Here is a 21,949-nt window from a genome sequence, read left to right as displayed (position 1 = left end):
ATTCTGTTTGCTAGTATTTTGTTGAGGATTTTTGCATCTATGTTCATCAGTGATATTGGCCTCTAGTTTTCTTTCTTTGTGACATCTTTGTCTGGTTTTGGTATCAGGGTGATGGTGGCCTCATAGAATGAGTTTGGGAGTGTTCCTCCCTCTGCTATATTTTGGAAGAGTTTGAGAAGGATAGGTGTTAGCTCTGCTCTAAATGTTTGATAGAATTCCCCTGTGAAGCCATCTGGTCCTGGGCTTTTGTTTGTTGGAAGATTTTTAATCACAGTTTCAATTTCAGTGCTTGTGATTGGTCTGTTCATATTTTCTATTTCTTCCTGGTTCAGTCTCAGCAGGTTGTGCATTTCTAAGAATTTGTCCATTTCTTCCGGGTTGTCCATTTTATTGGCATAGAGTTGCTTGTAGTAATCTCTCATAATCGTTTGTATTTCTGCAGTGTCAGTTGTTACTTCTCCTTTTTCATTTCTAATTCTATTGATTTGAGTCTTCTCCCTTTTTTTCTTGATGAGTCTGGCTAATGGTTTATCAGTTTTGGTTGGTTCAGTGGGCTGGGTAGGCTCCCTGGTGGAGGGGACTGGTGCCTGTGTTCTGGTGGATGAGGCTGGATCATGTCTTTATTGTGGGCAGGACCACGTCCAGTTGTGTGTTTTGGGGTGTCTGTGACCTTATTATGATTTTAGGCAGCCTCTCTGCTAATGGGTGGGGTTGTGTTCCTGTCTTGCTAGTTTGGCATAGGGTGTCCAGCACTGTAGCTTGCTGGTCGTTGAGTGAAGCTGGGTCTTGGTGTTGAGATGGAGATCTCTGGGAGATTTTTGCCATTTGATATTACGTGGAGCTGGGAGGTTTCCTGTGGACCAGTGTCCTGAAGTTGGCTCTCCCACCTCAGAGGCACAGCCCTGATGCCTGGCTGGCGCACCAAGAGCCTTTCATCCACACAGCTCAGAATAAAAGGGAGAAAAAATAGAAAGAAAGAAAGAGGGGGCTTCCCTGGTGGCGCAGTGGTTGAGAATCTGCCTGCTGATGCAGGGGACACGGGTTCGAGCCCTGGTCTGGGAGGATCCCACATGCTGCGGAGCAACTGGGCCCATGAGCCACAATTACTGAGCCTGCGCATCTGGAGCCTGTGCTCCGCAACAAGAGAGGCCACGATAGTGAGAGGCCCGCGCACCGCGATGAAGAGTGGCCCCCGCTTGCCACAACTAGAGAAAGCCCTCGCACAGAAACAAAGACCCAACACAGCCAAAAATAAATAAATAAATTAATTAATTAAATCCAGGGGGAAAAAAAAAGAATAAAATAAAGATAAAATAAAATAAAGTTATTAAAATAAAAAATTAAAAAAAATTTTTTTAAGTAAAAAAATAAAAACAAAAAAAGACAGATGGACAAAACCCTAGGACAAATGGTGAAAGCAAAGCTCTACAGACAAAATCTCACACAGAAGCATACACATACACACTCACAAAAAGAGGAAAAGTGGAAAAAATAATATATCTTGCTACCAAAGTCCACCTCCTAAATTTGGGATGATTCGTTGTCTGTTCAGGTATTCCACAGATGCAGGTACATCAATTTGATTGTGGAGATTTAATCCGCTGCTCCTGAGGCTGCTGGGCAGGATTTCCCTTTCTCTTCTTTGTTCCCACAGCTCCCAGGGTTCAGCTTTGCATTTGGCCCCGCCTCTGCATGTAGGTCATCTGAGGGCGTCTGTTCTTCGTTCAGACAGGATGGGGTTAAAGGAGCAGCTGATTCGGGGCCTCTGGCTCACTCAGGCTGGGAGAGCGAGGGGTACGGATGTGGGGCGAGCCTGTGGCGGCAGAGGCCGTGGTGACGTTGCAGCAGCCTGAGGCTCGCTGTGCGTTCTCCCGGGGAAGTTGTCCCTGGATCACGGTACCCTGGCAGTGGTGGGCTGCACAGGCTCCTGGGAGGGGAGGTGTGGATAGTGACCTGTGCTTGCACACAGGCTTTTTTTTTTTAAACTTTTTTTTTTTTTTAATATTTATTTATTTATTTTTAATTTATGGCTATGTTGGGTCTTCGTTTCTGTGCGAGGGCTTTCACTAGTTGTGGCAAGTGGGGGCCACTCTTCATCGCTGTGCGCGGGCCTCTCACTATCGTGGCCTCTCTTGTTGCGGAGCACAGGCTCCAGACACGCAGGCTCAGTAATTGTGGCTCACGGGCCCAGCCGCTCCGCCGCATGTGGGATCCTCCCAGACCAGGGCTCGAACCCGTGTTCCCTGCATCAGCAGGCAGATTCTCAACTACTGCGCCACCAGGGAAGCCCCACACAGGCTTTTTTTGGTGGCGGCAGCAGCAGCCTTAGCGTCTCATGCCCGTCTCTGGGGTCCACGCTGTTAGCCGCGGCTCGCACCCGTCTCTGCAGCTCCTTTTTTTTTTTTTTTTTTTTTTAATTTTTATTTATTGGAGCTCCTTTAAGCAGTGCTGTTAATCCCCTCTTCTCGCGCACAAGGAAACAGAGAAGAAAAAGTCTCTTGCCTCTTCTGTGGGTCCAGACTTTTTCCCGGACTCCCTCCCGGCTAGCCGTGGTGCACTAACCCCTTCAGGCTGTGTTCGCTCCGCCAACCCCAGTCCTCTACCTGCTATCCAACCGAAGCCCGAGCCTCAGCTCCCAGCCCCCGCCCGCTCCGGCGGGTGAGCAGACAAGCCTCTCTGGCTGGTGAGTGCTGGTCAGCACCAATCCTCTGTGCGGGAATCTCTCCACTTTGCCCTCCGCACCCCTGTTGCTGCGCTCTCCTCCGTGGCTCCGAAGCTTCCCCCCTCCACCACCCGCTCTCTTCGCCCGAGAAGGGGCTTCCTAGTGTGTGGAAACCTTTCCTCCTTCACAGCTCCCACCCACTGGTGCAGGTCCCATCCCTATTCTTTTGTTTCTGTTTTTTCTTTTTTCTTTTGCCCTACCCAGGTACATGGGGAGTTTCTTGCCTTTTGGGAGGTCTGAGGTCTTCTGCCAGCGTTCAGTCGGTGTTCTGTAGGAGCAGTTACACGTGTAGATGTATTTCTGATGTATCTGTGGGGAGGAAGGTGATCTCCGCGTCTTACTCTTCCGCCATCTTCCTCTGGAAGGGTTTTTGAAGACCATGTAGGTTCAACCCAAAGAAGGGAGACTTATGAACTACCCAAAATTTGAGAAGCAGCCCACTTGAGAAACTATCTTGGTATTCTAGCAGCCCTACTGCTATCCAGAAAGTTTTGAGAAATCTTTTTCTAATTGTTTTCAAAAAGTTAGTTTGAATCTCACAAGAAGGTAAGTAGAGTTTCTTAATAGTCACAACTTAATTTGTACCACAAGTTCTCAGCTAAGTTTCCCATACCTTTGGTCCAGTTGAGTTTAGGCAAATCCAACCTCAACAGACAAAAGTGTACCTCAAAGAAGGTTCTTTTTAAAAGGGTATTCCAGGACTTCCCTCGTGGCGCAGTGGTTAAGACTCTGCCTGCCAATGCAGGGGACACGGGTTCAAGCCCTGGTCCAGGAAGATCCCACGTGCCGCGGAGCAACTAAGCCCGTGCGCCACAGCTACTGAGCTTGCGCTCTAAAGCCCAGAGCCACAACTACTGATTCCCGTGCCACAACTACCGAAGCCCACATGCCACAACTACTGAAGCCTGCACGCTTAGGGCCTGTGCTCCACAACAAGAGAAGCCACCACAATGAGAAGCCCACACACCACAACCAAGAGTAGCCCCCTCTTGCTGCAACTAGAGAAAGCCCGCGCACAGCAACAAAGACCCAATAATAAATTAATTAATTAAGAAAAAAGAAAAGTAATGAGTTTAAAATTTCTTTCCTATAAAGTATTAATGATAGTAATCATTACTTTGGGTGTGTTATATAAGAGAACAACTAAGATCTCTAACTTTGTCATAAATTTGTTAGAAGCTCTTATTCTCAATTCTGGGTAGTGAGGAAAAATGGAGGAGTTTTTTGTTTGTTTTTGGTGGATTAATTACTGCAATTGCCTAGGTAAAGTTGCTTCCTCATGTTAGAGCTTAATTAGAAAATTGAGGCTGCTTTTACCCCTCTCAGTAACCACAACATTTGGAAGCAAAAGGAGTAGTGTAAATGTTTTTTTCCGTTTTCAATAGTTACAGGGTGAAAGTGGGTGATATTTGCAGGTTAAGAAAGTACAGTGTGTAAGTATTCTATATTTGCATACAGATTATGTTGTAGAAGTAATTCATTTAGTATAGGCAATTTTCATCATAGTTTAAAAATTATACTTACCTGAAAAATTGAATCCTGAAGTCTTTATAGGAAACCTAACAGAACATTTTATGTTTTAGAAGTTGGTCATGTGGGCTACATAGCCTAAAAAGATATGTTATGAATTGTTAAAGTCTTTTATGCAAACATTTTTGTTTTGTGCGGTCATAAGTAATTTTGAGTAAAGTTCATTGTTTTCTTTGGAGGAAAATAACGAAGATGAACTAACATAGCTGTAGTAAGCAGGTGGCCTGGTGTAGTATAGTAATTTATACATGTTAGTTTTGAAACCTTTAGAAAAAAATTGTTAGGCTTAAGCCCAGCGTGTAAAACAGATAAAATATAGCTGTTTCTGGTTGAGACAGGGATGCAGGGCTGGAGCCCTTGTTTGGCTATATCCATTTCCTCCTACCCCCAAATACCTAGTTTGAAAACCACTGGTGTGGTGAAAAAAGTCCATGCACAGACTTGTGATTAAGATAGCCCCATACTTACTAGCAGTGGCACCCAAAGTTGCTTAATTTATCAGAGCCACAGTTTTCCTCATCTGTAAAATGGGGATTAATAACTACCTCATTCGGTTGCTGCAAACCACTAGCCCAGGCAGAAATAGGGCCTCGTTATTTTCTTACTCTCTGTAAATTCCAAACCTAAATCCTTACTATTATTTCATTGGAATCCTTAAAGAAAGACCTGGGATTGGGGGGGTGGGGGTTTCAAATGCTGCACACTCCCAAGAATATATACTTTTAAATAGACTCTCAGGCTGATGGTGAATTGGCTTTGCACCTTGATAGATGCAGGCTCTCACATAATAGAATTGGTAAGAATTTAACAGGATTGCTAAAAGCATTCTTGTTTCCAACTCTCCAAAATTATTGATACTTTCAGATTTATCTGTTTAGCATTAGGGTAGGGTTGCAAGCTTCTGAAAAGAAATGCATTTCTGCTTTTACCTAAGTATTAAATCAAGTGTTTAGAACTAGTGTGTATACTTTATACTTAAGCTTTAGAAATTATGGAGAGGAAGGAAACTAATGAGGCCTTACTTCTGCCAGTGTAAGGATGCTTCTAGTCTTGGAAGGCAGAATGAATTTCTTAATGGAAGATAGTTCAATGACTTGCTTGCTGATGCAAAATTTCATGTAACTTATGTGGTTTATATAATAGTTATATATGTGTGTGTGTATATATATATTTACTATCAAAGAAAGACCTGTCTTGGACATTCTTTCACATATCTTATCTCTAGGCTTTATGATTATGGCTCAGAAATGGAGGGAACTGGGACGTAAATGTTTTGAGGAACAAAATGAATATTGTTAGTGAAGCTTATGTAAGTATTTGATTAGTTTCTAACATCACTAAAGTCTCTTATCAGGTCACAGAGTGTTGGAACCCAGTTTATAAAGGAGATAGAATACAGCTACTGTGGTTGAAGTGGAGAGGAGTCCTTCCTTGGTCCACCCGTGCTCTTCCCCACCCTGAATTTAATGTCCAGTGTGAAAATCAGTAGATACTGATAAAATTCATAAGCTTTAGGTTAGTAGGAAAGCTGTACAATCTATATAATCTGCTAAATTCTTAATAAAGTTTCCTTTTTTTCTTGTAAAGTATAAAGACTTTTAAATAGCTAATTTGGATTTGAGAAAAATAAAGGCTTAATTTCAGAAGTTATGCAGTTTTTTAAAAAATCTAAAACTGTCTCTGTGCTCTTTTTCTAAATGCTTTCTTCCTTCTGCATTATTACATTCACATTTCTGCTGTCAATATGCCCTTCCCAACAGAGTGCTACCCTTTATGCTAGCAGATACTTCACCATGCTTTGTGGTGTTCTTTAGTTTGTGTTAATGAGATGGTAGGTATATTTCTCTTTTCTTAGGGATACAATTTGAATTCCCATGTGCAAACCTGCCAGTTGGGTGGGAAGAGAGCTGAAGCCCTAGTCAAGGCTCTGCCGTTGGGGCCAGTAAGGCAGCTTCCTTCCTGTGTTAGTACCTTTCCAGCATGTGCATTAAACCCATAGTGTTTTCGTTTTTTTTTGGAGCCTTGGCTAAACCTTTTTTTTTTTTTTAATAAATTTATTTATTTTATTTATTTATTTTTGACTGCCTTGGGTCTTCGTTGCTGCACGCGGTCTTTCTCTACTTGCGGCGAGCGGGGGCTACTCTTCGTTACGATGCACAGGCTTCTCATTGCGGTGGCTTCTCTTGTTATGCAGCACAGGCTCTAGGCGCACAGGCTCAGTAGTTGTGGTTCAAGGGCTCTAGAGCACAGGCTCGGTAGTTGTGGCGCACGGGCTTAGTTGCTCCGCGGCATGTGGCATCTTCCCGGACCAGGGTTTGAACCCATGTCCCCTGAATTGGCAGGCGGATTCTTAACCACTGCGCCACCAGGGAAGCCCTAAACCCATAGTGTTTTAAGAGCTGCAGAAAAGTCCCGGGAATCTGAAGTTGTTATAAGGGTTATTCTGTAATTAACGATGTTTTTTCTAATTCGTTCTTGTTTACTCTTTTCCTGAATTACTATTCCTCCTCCCCCACCCCCTATATCTTTGTCTAATCACTGGTATCATCACTTTGTTTAGCACACATTGTATTAGCATTAACATTTTTTTAAACTTTAAAAAGAATACATACAAAAGGGCAAAATAATTGCATATGTGAAGAATGTGATAAATTTGGAAAAAAACCATGTCTCGTTTTAAAAGTAACTCAAGTTTGATATTAACCCTATATTAACTATGTATTTCATGTTCATAAATGGTTTTCACCTTAATATCACACAGCTTTATATGCTGAATATAGCCAACAATTTTTATTGGAGTATAGTTGATTTACAATGTTGTTAGAATTTTCTTTTTCAGGATAATGGAGGGAGCCATGTTACAGATTACAAAGAAATAATGGGGCCCAGTTGTGATTCTGTATTTGCATCAAGAAAAGCAGTGACACTGGTTCTTCAGCCTCCTCTCTTTCTTTGGTCATTATTTGTTGCTTGACTTCTTTTCCTGTCAGCCTTTTAAAACTTGTGAATGGGTATTTCTAAAAGTGTACTGCCCACCCCGCTCCCCAGTGGGTAGAAATGGATTTAGGTTTCTAATGAAAAGAGAAAATCTGTTGACTGGGAAGTGTGCCTTTTCAAACAAGACTTGGGGAAACTAATTTTGAAGCAAGATAGGTTACTTCCCTTCCCTCCAAAGAATCTCCTTATAATAGGAAACTACTATGAATAGGATTTGACATCATAACATTCTATACATTGAAGCATATATCATAGTAACAGCCAAGAAGTACTGAGTTAGCCTCCATGGTCTGGCTCTACCCACCTGCCTCTGCAGTGCCAGAGGAGTGGGAAGGGGGAAGTCCCTTCAGAAATTAGATGTGCCCCTGATTCTTGGACCAAGTGACTATTCTTTGCCACTGGGGGTGAATCCACAGTGTGGCAATTTTCCTTGATGAATTTACTAAAGTTTAGGGTCTTGTCCTTTTAGGCTCAGCTTGTGTTTGGACCCAAGTTAACTGCATTCATGAATCTGACTTACAGAACTGGAACACCAGTTTGTAAATGTAGCATGAGAAATTGCACATGGGGTAGCATACTCAGGTTGGCCATGGTCACTGAATTTACTCTTGCGGAAGCCCAGCTTACTGTACAATGAGAAAGATGAATTTTTTTGCCTAGATGGCATCAACACCATGTGATGCGCACTGAAGATAGGCTTGTGAACCAGACGAAAAGCCTATTTCTTCCTCAAGGCACAGCCATGTTGTTACCGGAACGCAACTCTGTGTGCCCGACGCACAGTGAGGCCAAACACCACCAAAACGCTGGAGTTTGGGACAGAGAAAGGATTATTGCAGGGCCATGCAGGGAGATGGGTGGCTCATGCCTTAAAAAAAACCCCAAACTCCCTGAAATCTTTCAGCAAAGCCCTTTTATAGGAAAGGTGAGGGAGAGGCGTGGTTAGTTGTTGCAAACTTCTTGGTGTCAGATCGTTTGTTCTTGAGGTCCGGTCATGGTCAGGTCACGATGTTCCTGTAACATCGTGGGACATAACAGGGACAGGTTTACAGGGACATAACAAATAAACGTTATCCTTTGTTCTGACAGGAAAGGGCAAGGTTCCAAGGCTCAACTTTCGCCCTCCGAGGTCCAGGCCTGGCTAAGAGAAGGGAGTCCCTGCGAGGTGGGGTGCGGGGAGGGTGGGCGGTTACCGTGCCCCAGAGCGTTCGTCCAGCACCCAGTCTGGGTCCTCCCGCCAGTGCCCAGGCCTGGCTGAAGAAGCAGATCTCAGTTGGTGGCTCCCTCAGGGCCAGGTCCCCAGACACTGCCCAGCTGTCATCACTGAGGGAGCCAGGCGCCCAGGACCCAGCCGGCCCTCAGGCTCCTCAGGCTGCCCAAACGGTGGGGGCCACGTGCCCCAGGCTGTGTCCCATGCAGACGGCCGCTGCCATTAGGTTGCAGAGGCAGGGATGGGGGAGAGGTTCACTTCCGCCTGGCCAGTGGGCGGTCCTGGTGAGGCCTCTGGAGCCCGAAGCTGGGTGAGCTGGAGGGCCCCAGGGAGAAGGCTGGGATCTGCCTCTTACTCTCCACCTGACGACCACCACTCTGCCAGCCCCTCTAAGGGCCGCCCATTGACGCTGGCTCGCTTGGGGGAGGGGCCCACTGCGGCATCGACCAATGGCTGAATGGGGCCCCCTGTGGCGCCGACCAATGGCTGAGCAGGAACCTCTAACGCTGGTCTAACCGTCCCGCATTAATGGTCTCTCTATTATAAGGTGAAATCCGAAGGAGGGTACTTGGGTGAATTGCATGACATAAAAACTAAGACAGACTGAAGCATCATTTCAGTTTTACAGATGCCATTGTTTTATGGAAGCAATACTCTTCCATACTACTCTTCCCCTGGGAAGTGTTTGCTGAGCAGTGTCCAGGTTTCTTTCTCAGTGTCTCCTTTTAAACATTTGTGATTGATACCTTCATTTTTCTGTTACGTTAAATACAGATACTGGGCTACTTCCCACTCAGACTTCAGGGAGCTTTGCGTGCTATATTTAAGCACCCATGGATGTGTGTATCACCCTTGTTCACACTTAGGAAATGAGTTGGTAAAAAGATTGGTGCATAAGCACACACTGTGTTTGTCTGGTCCTAGTTCAGGGTATGTTTGGTGATTTCACTGACTGGCTGTCTTCCGAGATATTGTTTTGTCCACTTGACGCCCTGGAAGACCCTACTGCTGAGTGGGTATAAAGCTGCCACAGAAGTCAGCCAACATCAAGAAGCACAGTTAGCCCTGTTTCTAACTGTGTCACTTTTACTATGTCTTGAAATTTTCTATTTAGGAAAATTATTATCTGCTTGCATTTTGCTATGGTATTTTCCATCAAAGACCTCAGCAATACTTTATCTTAACAACATTTCAGCGTTCATCATTGTGTATAATTCACAATGATGAGAGGAGTTTCCTAAGAGTAGCAATTGTATTCTTCAATAGTTATGGTCTTATTGTAATGTTCTTATGTTATCTTTTCTTGTACTTATATTTCATACACTTCTACAACTTTAACCCAGACCTTTGGTCAGGAACTGGTATGTATAATCACCACACCATTGTACAGGATAGAAAATGAGAAGTAACATTTGATGTCTTTTTCTTCACACCATAGAGCCAATCACTTCCCAAATCCTATAGATTTTACTTTCTATGTATCTCTTGAATCTGTTCATTTATCCCCACCTTATCAATGCCCTACTTTAGATTTTTTTAAAACTTAAGAATGTGAAAGATGAATTACTCTGTTCCTCTAATACCTAAAAGCTTGATAAACCATGTATAAACTGATGCTGGAGTTTTGGGACCTCTGAAGTTCAGTATCCTGGTTATGGTTCCAAACTCTAATGTAGAGTCAGGACACCAGTGAAGAGGGAGGAAGACAAACTTTGGAGGAAAATTACCTTCCACCTGCTTGTGCATTTCTTCTGCCCCTCACCTGTTTTGATGGCTGCCAGTCCTTAAGGTGAAATATGTGTGTGCCATGTGTATTTTAATTCTTGGAAAATCCAGAAAAAACCTAGGATGATGGGAGATAGGGCTAAAGGCTAAAATGTTTAGATACCCAAGGTGTTTAGAAGAATTAAGAGAGGCATAGAGATTGTATTGTTTTTGTTTTTAACACTTTGCTCATATTTCTTTGAGTTATTATGAGTCTCCCAAAACCCAGAGACTTAAGCATATAAACACAGAAGCATTAGAACTGTCCAGCTGATTTTCAAACATCATGTATTGAAGGTGTTTGTGCCAGGCACTATGCTTGGTACTAAGGAATATGATGACTGAACAAGAGAAGTTTTCTTCCCTCCTGAAATTTATTTTTCAGACTAGAGGCATCTAGATGCTGGGGATCCACCAGCATTACTTGGCATTAGGGTTCCATCCTAATACAAAATGATCCTGAAACCAAGCAGCAGGACCCTGTGAAGCCCTTCGGGGGAAAGACACCGCCCCACACCTCCATCCCCTGCCTCTTGTTTGCAGAAAAGCTTCAGCCTCCTAGGCCTTCCCCAAGTTCCAAAGAGCAAATTCAGAGAAGTGAGAAAATGCAGAAAGAAAGGAAAACAGTCAAGTAAAATAATAGTTTAGCTGTAAAGCAAAACTCAAGGACCCTTAGTTCCTACTCAAGGGCTATAGATAATATTCTGAGCCATATCCTTGAGTTTTTTACATATACTAACTCCCCCACCAGATGGAAGAAGTTGACTGCATGTTAACAAAAGCACATGGACCCCAGACCGTTTGGAACCATAAGGCTGATGATGTTGCCTCCCGGAATACCACCTGGTTACCTCCCCACCAACCAGAAATCAATCAGAAAAATGTCCACAAGCTGATCAGGCACCTGTGACTCTCTCCCTCACCCTGCCTTTAAAAACCCTTCCCTGAAAGCCACTGGGGAGTTCAGGTCTTTTGAGCCTATTCTCCTTGCTTAGCACCTTGCAATAAACTCTGTATTTTCCTTCATCACACCTTGTAATAAACTCTACTTTCCTTCACAACCAGGCTATGCTTTGGGCGAGCAGACCCAAGTTTGGTTGGCTAACAATCCTGGTGGTGGTAAGAGGCGGGTTCTCAGCTCCTCCGTTCTAATGTGTTTATCCCATTACCTCCTGAGAACAGGTTTTTAAGCAGTAAGACCCAACGATTTGACTTGGGTTGGCTCTGCCTGAAGTGCAGTCTCCTTACCTGCCTCCAGCCAAAAAAAGTCTGGACCAAGGAATGCCTTCCCCCTGCACGGAAAGGGAAGAGTAGGATGGGAAGGGGGGCGGGGGCGGTGCTTAATTATCCAAGGAAGACTCGATGGAAATGCCAAGGACAGGAGCAGCTTCTGCAATAATGCCTCAACTGATAGGTACACAGAGTTTTTGTTTACCCAATTTCCCCCTGAATGTGGCTTTTAGAAAAACAGAGGAAACAAAAAAAAGTGGGAGAGAGTGATGCGAGAAGCTCTTGCTGAAGTCCTACCCCGCCTTTGGTCACAAGCCTGAGAAGTCTTCCCGGGACAGGGGGAGAGCGACCCCAGGAACCGCTAGCGCCTGCGCACTGCCGCCGGCCTGCCGCGGAAGCGCCGGGATCCAGACACTTTCTGACTCCGTGAGAACGGCCCTATTAAACATTTTTATTCTTCATTGCTGTTGAATCTATGTTGAGATTTAAAACACATTGGATCCCCGAGAGACTCTTAGCCGTCTCTGTCCTCCGCCGGCACCGCCGAAGGCAGCCGCCATTGAGAGTTGCTAAGGCTTGGGGTCCTGGGTTTCTATGACGACACGCAGGTTGTCTGGGAAAAGGTGCGGCTACAAGATGTCTGGCGGGAAGCACAGTTTACCGGTACGGGCTGCAAGTGTCGGTTTCCCATCACTTGTGATGCAGAAACGGTGCGAACTCTGCCCGACCGCGAGTCGGTGGGGTGCGTGCGCCAGGCGCTGCCTGTGGGGAGGCCGGGACGTCGAACGAGGGGCGCCTTCAGGTGATGCCGGTGGCCGGAGGGGTGGGCCGAGCGTGTACTTCCCGACCTGGGCCCAGACTCCAGGCTTCTTAGTCGCATCAGAGGACTTTAGAGCCCAGAAGTCTCCCCAAAGAAAAGCCATGCTAGATGAATTGTAAACTCCAATTTTAACATAAACAGTTAACGGGTCTCTCTCTCTCTTTCTCTCTTTCTTTTCTCTCTCTTTCCTGCAGGTCAATGTGGCAGCCCTGCCAAATCCCAGTAATGCCGCTGATTTGTTTCTAGGTTAGCTTTCTGGAGTAATTAGTAATTTCAAATTACTAGAGAGTGATAGGAGGCATTGCTTTACTATGTCGCTCCCGAAAACGCCCTCAACGTCAACACCTGAGGACAAAAATTTGAAAATCTCTGCATCCAAGGAAGAGACAGGTAAAGTTCTTCAAGGCATAAATAATCACGGCCATAGTCAGAAATCACAATACGTTCACTATTTTCCTTAATCTGAGATTTCAGGATACTTTAATTAGTTTCGTTTTTCCAATACACTTGTTTCAGTAAAATCAAAAGCCATTCCTTTTATAGTGTTTTTCACTACTCTGCGTAAGGACTGTGTTTGTAAGTTTTTTCAAATGCTAATGAGTTTTATATTGTTCTAAATTCAACCTATTTTAAATACCAGTGGTTGTATGAAACAGTACCTTTTTTGGGTATTTGGTAACAAACCAGTTTGTATCAGGTTTTAGTAATTCTTCTGAATGAAAGTAATTATTTGTATAAGATTTTCATTCATATATAGGTAAATGCAGATCTGTACTGGAATAAGAATCTGCTAGTGACTTCCCTGGCGGTCCAGTGGTTGACTCCGCGCTTCCATTTCAGGGGGCTCCAGTTCGATCCCTGGTCTGGGAACTAAGATCCTGCATGCCAAAAAAAAAAAACCAAAGAATCTGCTAGACTCATCCCTACCCCTCATTATGTTAAAGCTTCCTCCAACTCACCTACATCTTGTTTTTAGGGGAGATTCTGCTGAAGTCCCACCTAACTTTTTTTTTTCCCTTATTTCCTCTGATATTCTGACTCCATCCCAAACTTTCAAGAGATAGACATTTGGTAATGTGAACTTCAGAGGTTTTGATGGTGATCAAAGCATGATACATCCTTACAGAAATTAACATAAACCATTCTATGTGAGGGGCATAGATTAGTTGAGAGTTCTTTAAGAAGAGTGACAACCCAAGCCTCCTTGCTGACTGCATAGGAGACCTTTTCCTATATTAGGCCTACTCCCCTACCTTTATAACTCCTCTGCCCTAGTCAAGCTGAGTAGAACACTCTTTGTACTGAGTCTTACTCCACTAATTTGCTCAGATTATTCCACTCTCTTCATTTCTAAGGATCCCAATTCTACATTTAAATCCAACTCAGATCCCTTTCACTCTATAAATATTCCAGTTTAATTTTCACCTTTGAACTTATATGGAAAAAATTACTAAATAATTTGACAGTTTTGAGGAGAGGACATTTCTTTTGTCATTTTCACATCAAAGGGAAAATAGACATTCCCATCATCTTCATGCTATCTTGGTTAGTTGATCAAGTGAAGTGAGTTTAATTTTCAACTTTGAATTTGGAATAATGGAGGTTCATCTTTGTACCTGAGTTTTTGAACTCATGTCTGATGTAAGTGTGAGTAGGGCAGACAATATGAGTTTCTTTTTCTTGACTAGTTGATTTTCAGTGTTTTAAATATTGCTACTAGTCTTGGCAACCGGAAGCAATGTTTCTCTCTGTTAGCAACATATATATGGGATTGATGAGGTAGCCTGGGAATCTCTAATTAACTCTCAAAAAAACTACAGTAAACTTTTCTTTCCCATTATTTTCTTAGGACTTCCTAAGCTAAGGGAGAAAAAAAGTCTGGTGGATCCATCAAAACCCCTTCCTACTTCCCTTCAGAATGAGTTCATCCCTCAGGAAGTTCTACTTTCTCTGACCTATGCAGCTAATGCTGGTCCTTGTCCTGAAAACCTACTGCCTCCTAAGAAAATTAAAACCCCAAAGGTGTGTATATACATATATAAAGTACTTGGGAACATTTATCTTTTGGTATCCAGTTCATTAAGTATTTATTTAGCATATGTTATATATTCCAGATTGTCTTAAGAATATTTTAAAATTAATTTCCTAGATTGAAAACTAAAATCTTTTGCATGAATATTTTCAAGGAAATACTTGAGTATTTCCATTAACCTGTTTTTATGTGATTTACCTAAATGATCATTACTACTCTTAGTCTTGATATTTTTCTTTCACTATTGAATTGTCCTAGTTTCAGTCTTTCTCCTTGGTATTAAATAAGAATTCTGCTCTCTTTTTCCATAGAATATTCAAATGCCTTTAATGTAAATACTCAAAAATGATTAAGAATAGATTTCACTTGACTAGAGCACCCTCTGCTGTGTAGTCATGTTTTTCTTTTTCCCAGGGTACTCTTCCACGCCCTGTAGACCACGTCTGGCATAACCCTATTCGAAGAAATAAGTTCAAATATCTGATTGACCATCCTGTTTCCCTAACAGGAGCTGGAAGGTAAAGAAAGAAGATAGTTGGGTAGATGCAGATGAATAGAGTCATTATCTCATTTTGTATGATTTCCTTGGGAGGAGCAGAATCAGAAAAATTGTAAAATCATAGAATCATCGATTTTAAATCAGAGAATAAAATCATAGAATCAAGATTTCAAAGCTTGAAGTATCTTTTTTCTTGAAATAAATTTATTTATTTATTTTTGGCTGCATTGGGTCTTCGTTGCTGTGCGCGGGCTTTCTCTAGTTGTGGCGAGCGGGGGCTACTCTTCGTTGCGGTGCGCGGGCTTCTCATTGCGGTGTCTACTCTTGCTGCGGGCTCTAGGTGCATGGGCTTCAGTAGCTGTGGCACACGGGCTCAGTAGTTGTGGCTTGTGGGCTCTAGAGCGCAGGCTCGGTAGTTGTGGTGCACGGGCTTAGTTGCTCTGCGGCATGTGGGATCTTCCCAGACCAGGGCTTGAACCGGTGTCCCCTGCTTTGACAAGCAGATTCTTAACCACTGTGCCACCAGGGAAGCCCGCTTGAAGTATCTTTAATGAACCAGAATACAATCTGAAGAGGACATGGGTCTACCTTTTTGTGTATGATTATTAACAGGATGGCAATAGGTGCTGGCTCTGTTGGCTTTTCACTTGTTTTAAATTTGCTTTTGCATGCCTTCATGTACTTGCCCCCTTACTCTCCTATTCTTTGTTGTACCCTAGTAGAAGGGACAATATCAGGCAGAATGCCTTTAGGGCCTCTTTTATTTGCACATCTGAGAAGAGCTAGGTAAAATAGCTTCATGACCTGCAAAACCTTGAAAAACAAGTGCTTAATCCCTGCTTTTCCTCAAAGCGAACCCTTAACCTTTACACTGTTTTAGATCAAATCAGCAAATTATATTTGTTGTTTTTATATCATTCCTAAAAATATCCAAAATGTCAACATTTTCCCTGTGAAGATTGTAATCTGCTAATTTTCTGTGTATGGTTCATTTATCAATTTACTCCCTCCATGCTCCTTACTGAAATATCACTTAATAGTAAGTTTACAGTTACTAATACTTGGGTAGGTTATTTAGTCTTTCTGAGTTCCATTTTCTCACTTGTAAAAAGGGAATAATAGACTTGCTCCATTTTGTGTACCTTCCAGGGATATAGAAAGCACAAATGAGATAATGCAAGAGCACTTGTAAAACTATACACTGCTATGTAAATATAAGGTGTTATTACTCAGCTATGTCTCAGTGCTAGAAAAAGTGGCAGAAATTTAGGCTATTCACTTCTGTGTCCTGGGGCTTTGGTGTCATAAGTATTGGTACTTTATGCCATCAGACCATGGCTATAATTATTACTATATAATAATTAGTAGTTATGAGATGTTTGAAGTACTTTAAAAAATAATTAGCTATATCTGAACGCAGCAATAAACTGACATTAAAGTTTTAATGTCAAATGACATCTGAGTTGGAATTTTTTAAAATGTGAAGATCTGTAGTGTGATAGACAGGATAATGACCTCCTTGAAATGTCCTCACTGCAGTCCTTGGAACCTGTGGATACATACCTTACATGGCAAAAGTTACCTTGATTTGGCATTGGCAAGAGACAAGAGGAGGGTGACTGTAAAGTTAATAAGTGTTAGTGATAGATATTGAGGACAAAGGATGGGACGGAATCAATTATGGATGCTGAGATTTTTGATGAGTTGAGTGGTGGTGCTAACTGACAGAATTAGTGAATATAGAAGGGTGAAAAGTGAGAATGAAGGAGAATTATTCAGTCGTATCTAGAGGTAACAAATATGATAAGGTGAGATTTGATAGCATTGCCAAGGGAGAAAGTGTAGGGAGAGCGCAGAGGGATGAGGACAGGACGTTGTGAACATTTCCATTTGGTAGGCAGGAGGTCACGGAGATGTTCAAGAAGGGTTAGGTAAGATGAAAGAACCAGGAGAGTCCAGTCATACAGAGGATAGAGGAGAGGAGAGTGTTTTTAAGAAGAGAGGTGATCAACCCTGGAAAATATTCCAGGAAAATAGTGGAAGATGAGAACTGATGACTTAGCTGTAGAAAGTCATCCTCAGCTTTCTGGAGAATGATTTCAGAAGAGAAATGGGAATGAAATCCAATTGCAGGGAAATTTTAAGAAGTCTGATGTTTAGCAGAAAGTGAGAGATAGATAGATCAAGGTAACTTGACAACAATGCATGGTCAAGGGAAGATTTTTAGAAGGGGAGAAGACTTGAGTTATAGACCAGGGGGAATGTTCCAAGATAGAAGGAAATACACAGAAATTAGGATTGATGGAATGAGGTCCCCAAGGATGTGGGCAAAGGTGAAATGAAGGACTTAAGTGGAGGAAATAATCCTGGGGAAGAGAATACATCTTAACATGAGGCTGAAGGAAAGGCGAATGAGAAATTTGAGATGGAGAAGAGGAAGAGTGCGGGGGGGCGGGGGGGGGAACCCTAATGCCTCAGCCTTCTTAGTAAAGTATGAGGTAAGGAGACCAGTTTTGTGTCCCTTTTTATCCACTAGAAGGATGTGTGTGGACTTTACCCACTCTTATCCAGTAGCCAGACAAAATTTATTTTGTAAATATATTTTTCTTATCTTTCAGGGATATTTCTTTTCTGTACGATGTTAAATATGTTAAAGGAGAGACAAGGGAGAGCACAGTTTGTCCCCCACAAATGGACCGTTCATTACAACCACGTGATGGTGTCCTTGTGCCTCATAAGGTAAATAAAGTATTTGACAAATAATTTCCTCTCCCTCTCTCTACTTAAAAAAAAAATTTCCGCAAAATATAAAGCCATGTCATACTATAACAACCTGCATTGTTTATATTTTCATAGCACTTTCTAATTATTTCTAGAAAAGGGCATTTAGTGGGAGATGATCAAACATATCTTATTTTAAGCCATTTTCCAAGCTACAGTTATTTAATCTAGATAATACAGTGTAGGAGACTAGATTTTTTAAAAAAACAAACCAACAGCTTAAAGTTGTAGAATTCTTGAAAGTAACACAACATTATAAATCAACTATACTTCAGTTTAAAAAAAGGCAGAAAAAAGAATTATAGAATTCTTACTTTTGGCTTGTTGCTAAGGTGAATTTTAAATTCCTATTGAATTTTAAAGTTGATAGATTTTTGTGTAATTAATACTAAAACCAAGATTGTTCTTTAGTTCATGGCTAATTTTTTATTTTATTTATTTATTTATTTTAACATTTATTTATTTATTTTTGGCTGCGTTGGGTCTTTGTTGCTGTGCGCGGGCTTTCTCTAGTTGCGGTGAGCGGGGGCCACTCTTTGTTGCGGTGCATGGGCTTCTTACTGCGGTAGCTTCTCTTGTTGCGGAGCATGGACTCTAGGTGCGTGGGCTTCAGTAGTTGTGGCACATAGGCTCAGTATTTGTGGCTTGTGGGCTCTAGAGCGCAGGCTCAGTAGTTGTGGTGCACGGGCTTAGTTGCTCCGCGGCATGTGGGATCTTCCTGGACTAGGGGTCAAACCCGTGTCCCCTGCATTGGCAGGTGGATTCTTAACCACTGAGCCACCAGGGAAGCCCCATGGCTAATTTTTAAATTTATGCTCTGCTAAAAGTTTATTACTCCTTGCCATGACCCATATTACTAATATTGTTATTTCTTTAATCAAAAACTCTTAATAAATATTATCCGTTTGGTATAGGAATTAGGATTTGTGAAACTCAATTTTTTTCATCTGCTTGTTTTTATTCTTGTTGTTCTTTCTTTCTTTTTAAGCCAAAGAAACTATCAGATACTTTGATTCCTGAAGAATTTCATATTGTGTCAAATACAGGAGTTTCAGGTTTGGAGTGTTATGATGAGTGAGTACTGTGGTATATACTGAATATCTGACAAGTTGAACTGTTTCCTACTTCCCAGACATAGAGGAACCTGAGCAGTTCACTCATGTTCCCAGGCAATATCTACAGTGAAATGAGTAAACATCTGGCTTACCATCCTAATACAATTTAAGAAAGGTATCAAAAACTAATGAAAACAGTCTTACTTAAAAGAGTTTGGAGCAAGAAGAATTTACTGTATAGCACAGGGAACTGTGCTATTACAGGATATTGAATATCTTGTAATAATCTATAATGGAAAAAAATCTGAAAAAAATATATAACTGAATCATTTTGCTGTACACCTAAAACTAACATAATATTGTAGATCAATTATATTTCAATTTAAAAAAAGAGTTTGAGATTTTAGTTTAGATTAAATTGTTCTCTGTCTTTTCCTACTGTTTAATTTTGAATTAAAAAAAAAAAAAAGATCTTTGTTCTGAATGCTTGCTATGCCTCTTTGGGAATGGTTTTGAGCAATGACAAAGGAAAGTAGCCCTCTAAGTTGGAATCTCATAATGCACACTCTAGGGCTTAGCTCCAGACTTCAGACTAGTCATTTCAAGTTTTCTTTGATTCCTGCTAATGGGATTGAAAATGGGATCTTGCTTTTATTTTCTGAAACAACACTTGAATGTTTCATAGTTTAAAAAACTAGAACTTTGGACTAGGTTTTATAGTAAAATATCCAGAAGCTGTCATTCTTTTTACCTTATCCAGTACATATGTTAAACGTCATTTCCTTGTGATGGTGGGTTTCAGAACAATATTTTGCCAAAGGGAACTAAATGGAACTCATTTTTGGGGTAACTATTATTAATTCTTATATAATTTCAAAATTATAAAGAAGTTACAAAAATGGGACAGGGAACTCCTGTATACCCTCTATCCTGACTCACTGAGTGTTTACATTTTGCCTCATTTGCTTTAATACACACACACACACACACTTAAACTATTCAAGAGTAAGTTGGAGGCCCTCATGACCCTTTGCCACCAAATACTTTAGTGTGTATTTCCTTGTAACCCACTACTTATAGATCTTTTTGATGACTTTTTTAGCTCTGTCATTCTTGTATAAGTTGCCATTTTACAATATAGACTCATAGATTTCTGTTTTTTTCACTGAGTTATAATTCTTTGCTATCGTTGATGTTCAGATTTTTCCTGATTTTACTAATGCCAGATCCTTTGAGCTGGCTCTTGTGTTCTTTAGGCATGTCCCCATCATTCTTTGAATGTTCTCTTATTTTCTGGCTCAATGAGATTTTCAGGTTCATCTTGTATTTCCCAACTCCAGCTTTGGAGTGAGCTATGAGTCACTTCTCCACGGAGTACTGTTTTCCTTTTAGTGGAGAAGGGTTCTTAGAAACCAAGATCTGGGTGCTAGGTGTACTCATTGCTCCTGGGGTGTCATTGCTTCTAGTCCCGCTCACATACTCATTTTTGAAACTTTATTTTGAGTCTTTATATTCCCTGGATATTTTTCACTAATCTAAACTCTGAAAGTGGACCTTATTAACGAACTGTGTTCCAGTAGGGGGCAGAACCAAAGGAGATGTTTTTTAACTAGGGGAAGAAAAAAGATATATAAATAATAATGAATTTGAAGAATTACCATGAGGTTCTCATTGTGATATCCATTTAGGTATAAGCAAGTACTTCCAGAGGACAGATATACATGCTGGGCATCAGGAAAATTGGGTTCTAGTTTCATCTCTGCTTATTAGTTTTATAACCTGTTTAGTCACTTAACTTTGTTGACTTTAGTGTTCTTAAAACATTCTTCCACCTTTGAAATGTCCTTTTTTTAAATGAATCAAAGAAATTTTTGTATTGTGATACATTGAGGAATGTGATTAAAGCTCTTTTACTTAAAATTTTTAAAAATATTGTAAGTATCATTATATCTGTGTCTGTAGATGTCTAAGGCTATTCAAGTATCCTCTTGTGTGTAAAACGATGGACCTTTCTTTTTTTTTTTTTTTTTTTTTTTTTTTTAAATTTATTTATTTATTTATTTATTTATGGCTGTGTTGGGTCTTCGTTTCTGTGCGAGGGCTTTCTCTAGTTGCGGCAAGCGGGTGCCACTCTTCATCGCAGTGCGCGGGCCTCTCACTATCGCGGCCTCTCTTGTTGCGGAGCACAGGCTCCAGGCGCGCAGGCTCAGTAGTTGTGGCTCACGGGCCCAGTTGCTCCGTGGCATGTGGGATCTTCCCAGACCAGGGCTCGAACCCGTGTCCCCTGCATTGGCAGGCAGATTCTCAACCACTGCGCCACCAGGGAAGCCCCCGATGGACCTTTCTGATTGTCTCCAAGCTTCTCAATTCTGTGAGGTCTTAAGTTTTTCATGTGCTGTTATGTGATAAATAGGCCAGACAGTTTTCTTACAATAATATTTACCTGTCTTAATTATTTCAGCAAATATACTACTCTCCTCACAGACAGTGAAAATAGACTATTGCTCTTCCCATCCATGTAAGTACAGTTTATTTTTGAGAGTGTTTCTAAGAAAGAATAACTATATACACATATTTTCCTTTTTATTGGTACTTTATTACACAAAAATATTAAAATTACTGCAGAAAGCCAAGACAATAATTGCCTACAGTTCTATCATTTAATCAGTGTTTTCATTTGTCCAACTGCATATTGATTTTTTACATATTTATAATAATATCAAAGTGTGCTAAAAACACTTTTTTTAAACCATTTTAAATGGTTTTTTTTGGTTTGTTTTTAAATTTTATTTTATTGTGGTAAGAATACTTAACATGAGATCTACCCTCTTAATAAAATTTTAAGTGTGCAATACAATATTGTAATTATAGGCACAGTGTTGTATAGCAGAACTGTAGAACCTTGCATAACTGAAATATTATGCCCATTGATTAGCAACTTTCCATTTCCTTCTCCCCTCAGCCCCTGCAAACCACCATTCCACTTTCTGATTCTATGAGTTTGACTATTTTAGATACCCCATGTAAGTGGAATCACACAGTATTTGTTTTTCTGTGACTGGCTTATTTCACTTAGCATAATGTCCTCTAGGGACATTCATGTTGTTGCATATTGCAGAATTTCCTTCTTTTTTTAAGGCTGAACGATATTCCAGTGTGTGTGTATGTATGTATGTATGTGTGTGTGTGTATACATATATATATATGTATACACACACACACCACATTTTCTTTATCCATTCATCAATGGACATTTAAGTTGTTTCCACATCTTGGCTATTGTGAATAGCTTCAATGAACATGGGAGTG

The 21,949-nt window shown here is 41.3% G+C and overlaps 1 protein-coding gene and 2 long non-coding RNA genes across 12 annotated transcripts in view; 2 read left to right on the top strand and 1 right to left on the bottom strand.

Annotated features, from left to right (window-relative positions):
* The first annotated feature begins 1,313 nt into the window (after positions 1–1,313).
* On the top strand, positions 1,314–7,189 carry LOC309605520. The gene is made up of 2 exons (XR_014231406.1): positions 1,314–1,969; positions 2,298–7,189. It is a non-coding gene; the product is annotated as an uncharacterized lncRNA (long non-coding RNA).
* On the bottom strand, positions 6,254–11,850 carry LOC309605479. Its single transcript, XR_014231387.1, has 2 exons — positions 11,751–11,850; positions 6,254–8,055 (listed from the first exon to the last, which is right to left on the bottom strand). It is a non-coding gene; the product is annotated as an uncharacterized lncRNA (long non-coding RNA).
* A 157-nt stretch (positions 11,851–12,007) lies between these two features.
* Positions 12,008–21,949, top strand: part of AXDND1 (axonemal dynein light chain domain containing 1) — an 88,905-nt gene continuing 78,963 nt past the window's right edge. For 3 of the 10 annotated variants that reach the window (XM_082381664.1, XM_082381665.1, XM_082381660.1), the window contains exons 1-7: positions 12,084–12,255; positions 12,468–12,663; positions 14,123–14,295; positions 14,720–14,823; positions 17,423–17,543; positions 18,574–18,659; positions 21,102–21,158. In XM_082381664.1, the coding sequence (XP_082237790.1) occupies positions 12,585–12,663; positions 14,123–14,295; positions 14,720–14,823; positions 17,423–17,543; positions 18,574–18,659; positions 21,102–21,158 (620 nt within the window). In that variant the 5' untranslated portion in view covers positions 12,084–12,255; positions 12,468–12,584. Of the gene's footprint in view, positions 12,256–12,467; positions 12,664–14,122; positions 14,296–14,719; positions 14,824–17,422; positions 17,544–18,573; positions 18,660–21,101; positions 21,159–21,949 lie in introns of all 10 variants that reach the window. The other 7 variants (XR_014241757.1, XM_082381661.1, XM_082381662.1 and 4 more) reach the window with 6 other exon arrangements.

The sequence above is a fragment of the Balaenoptera borealis genome, assembly GCF_965194805.1.
Source record: "Balaenoptera borealis genome assembly, chromosome: 1".
Taxonomy (NCBI): domain Eukaryota; kingdom Metazoa; phylum Chordata; class Mammalia; order Artiodactyla; family Balaenopteridae; genus Balaenoptera; species Balaenoptera borealis.
Note: the sequence above shows the minus strand (reverse complement) of the source record. Positions and strands in the feature narration are given on the sequence as shown.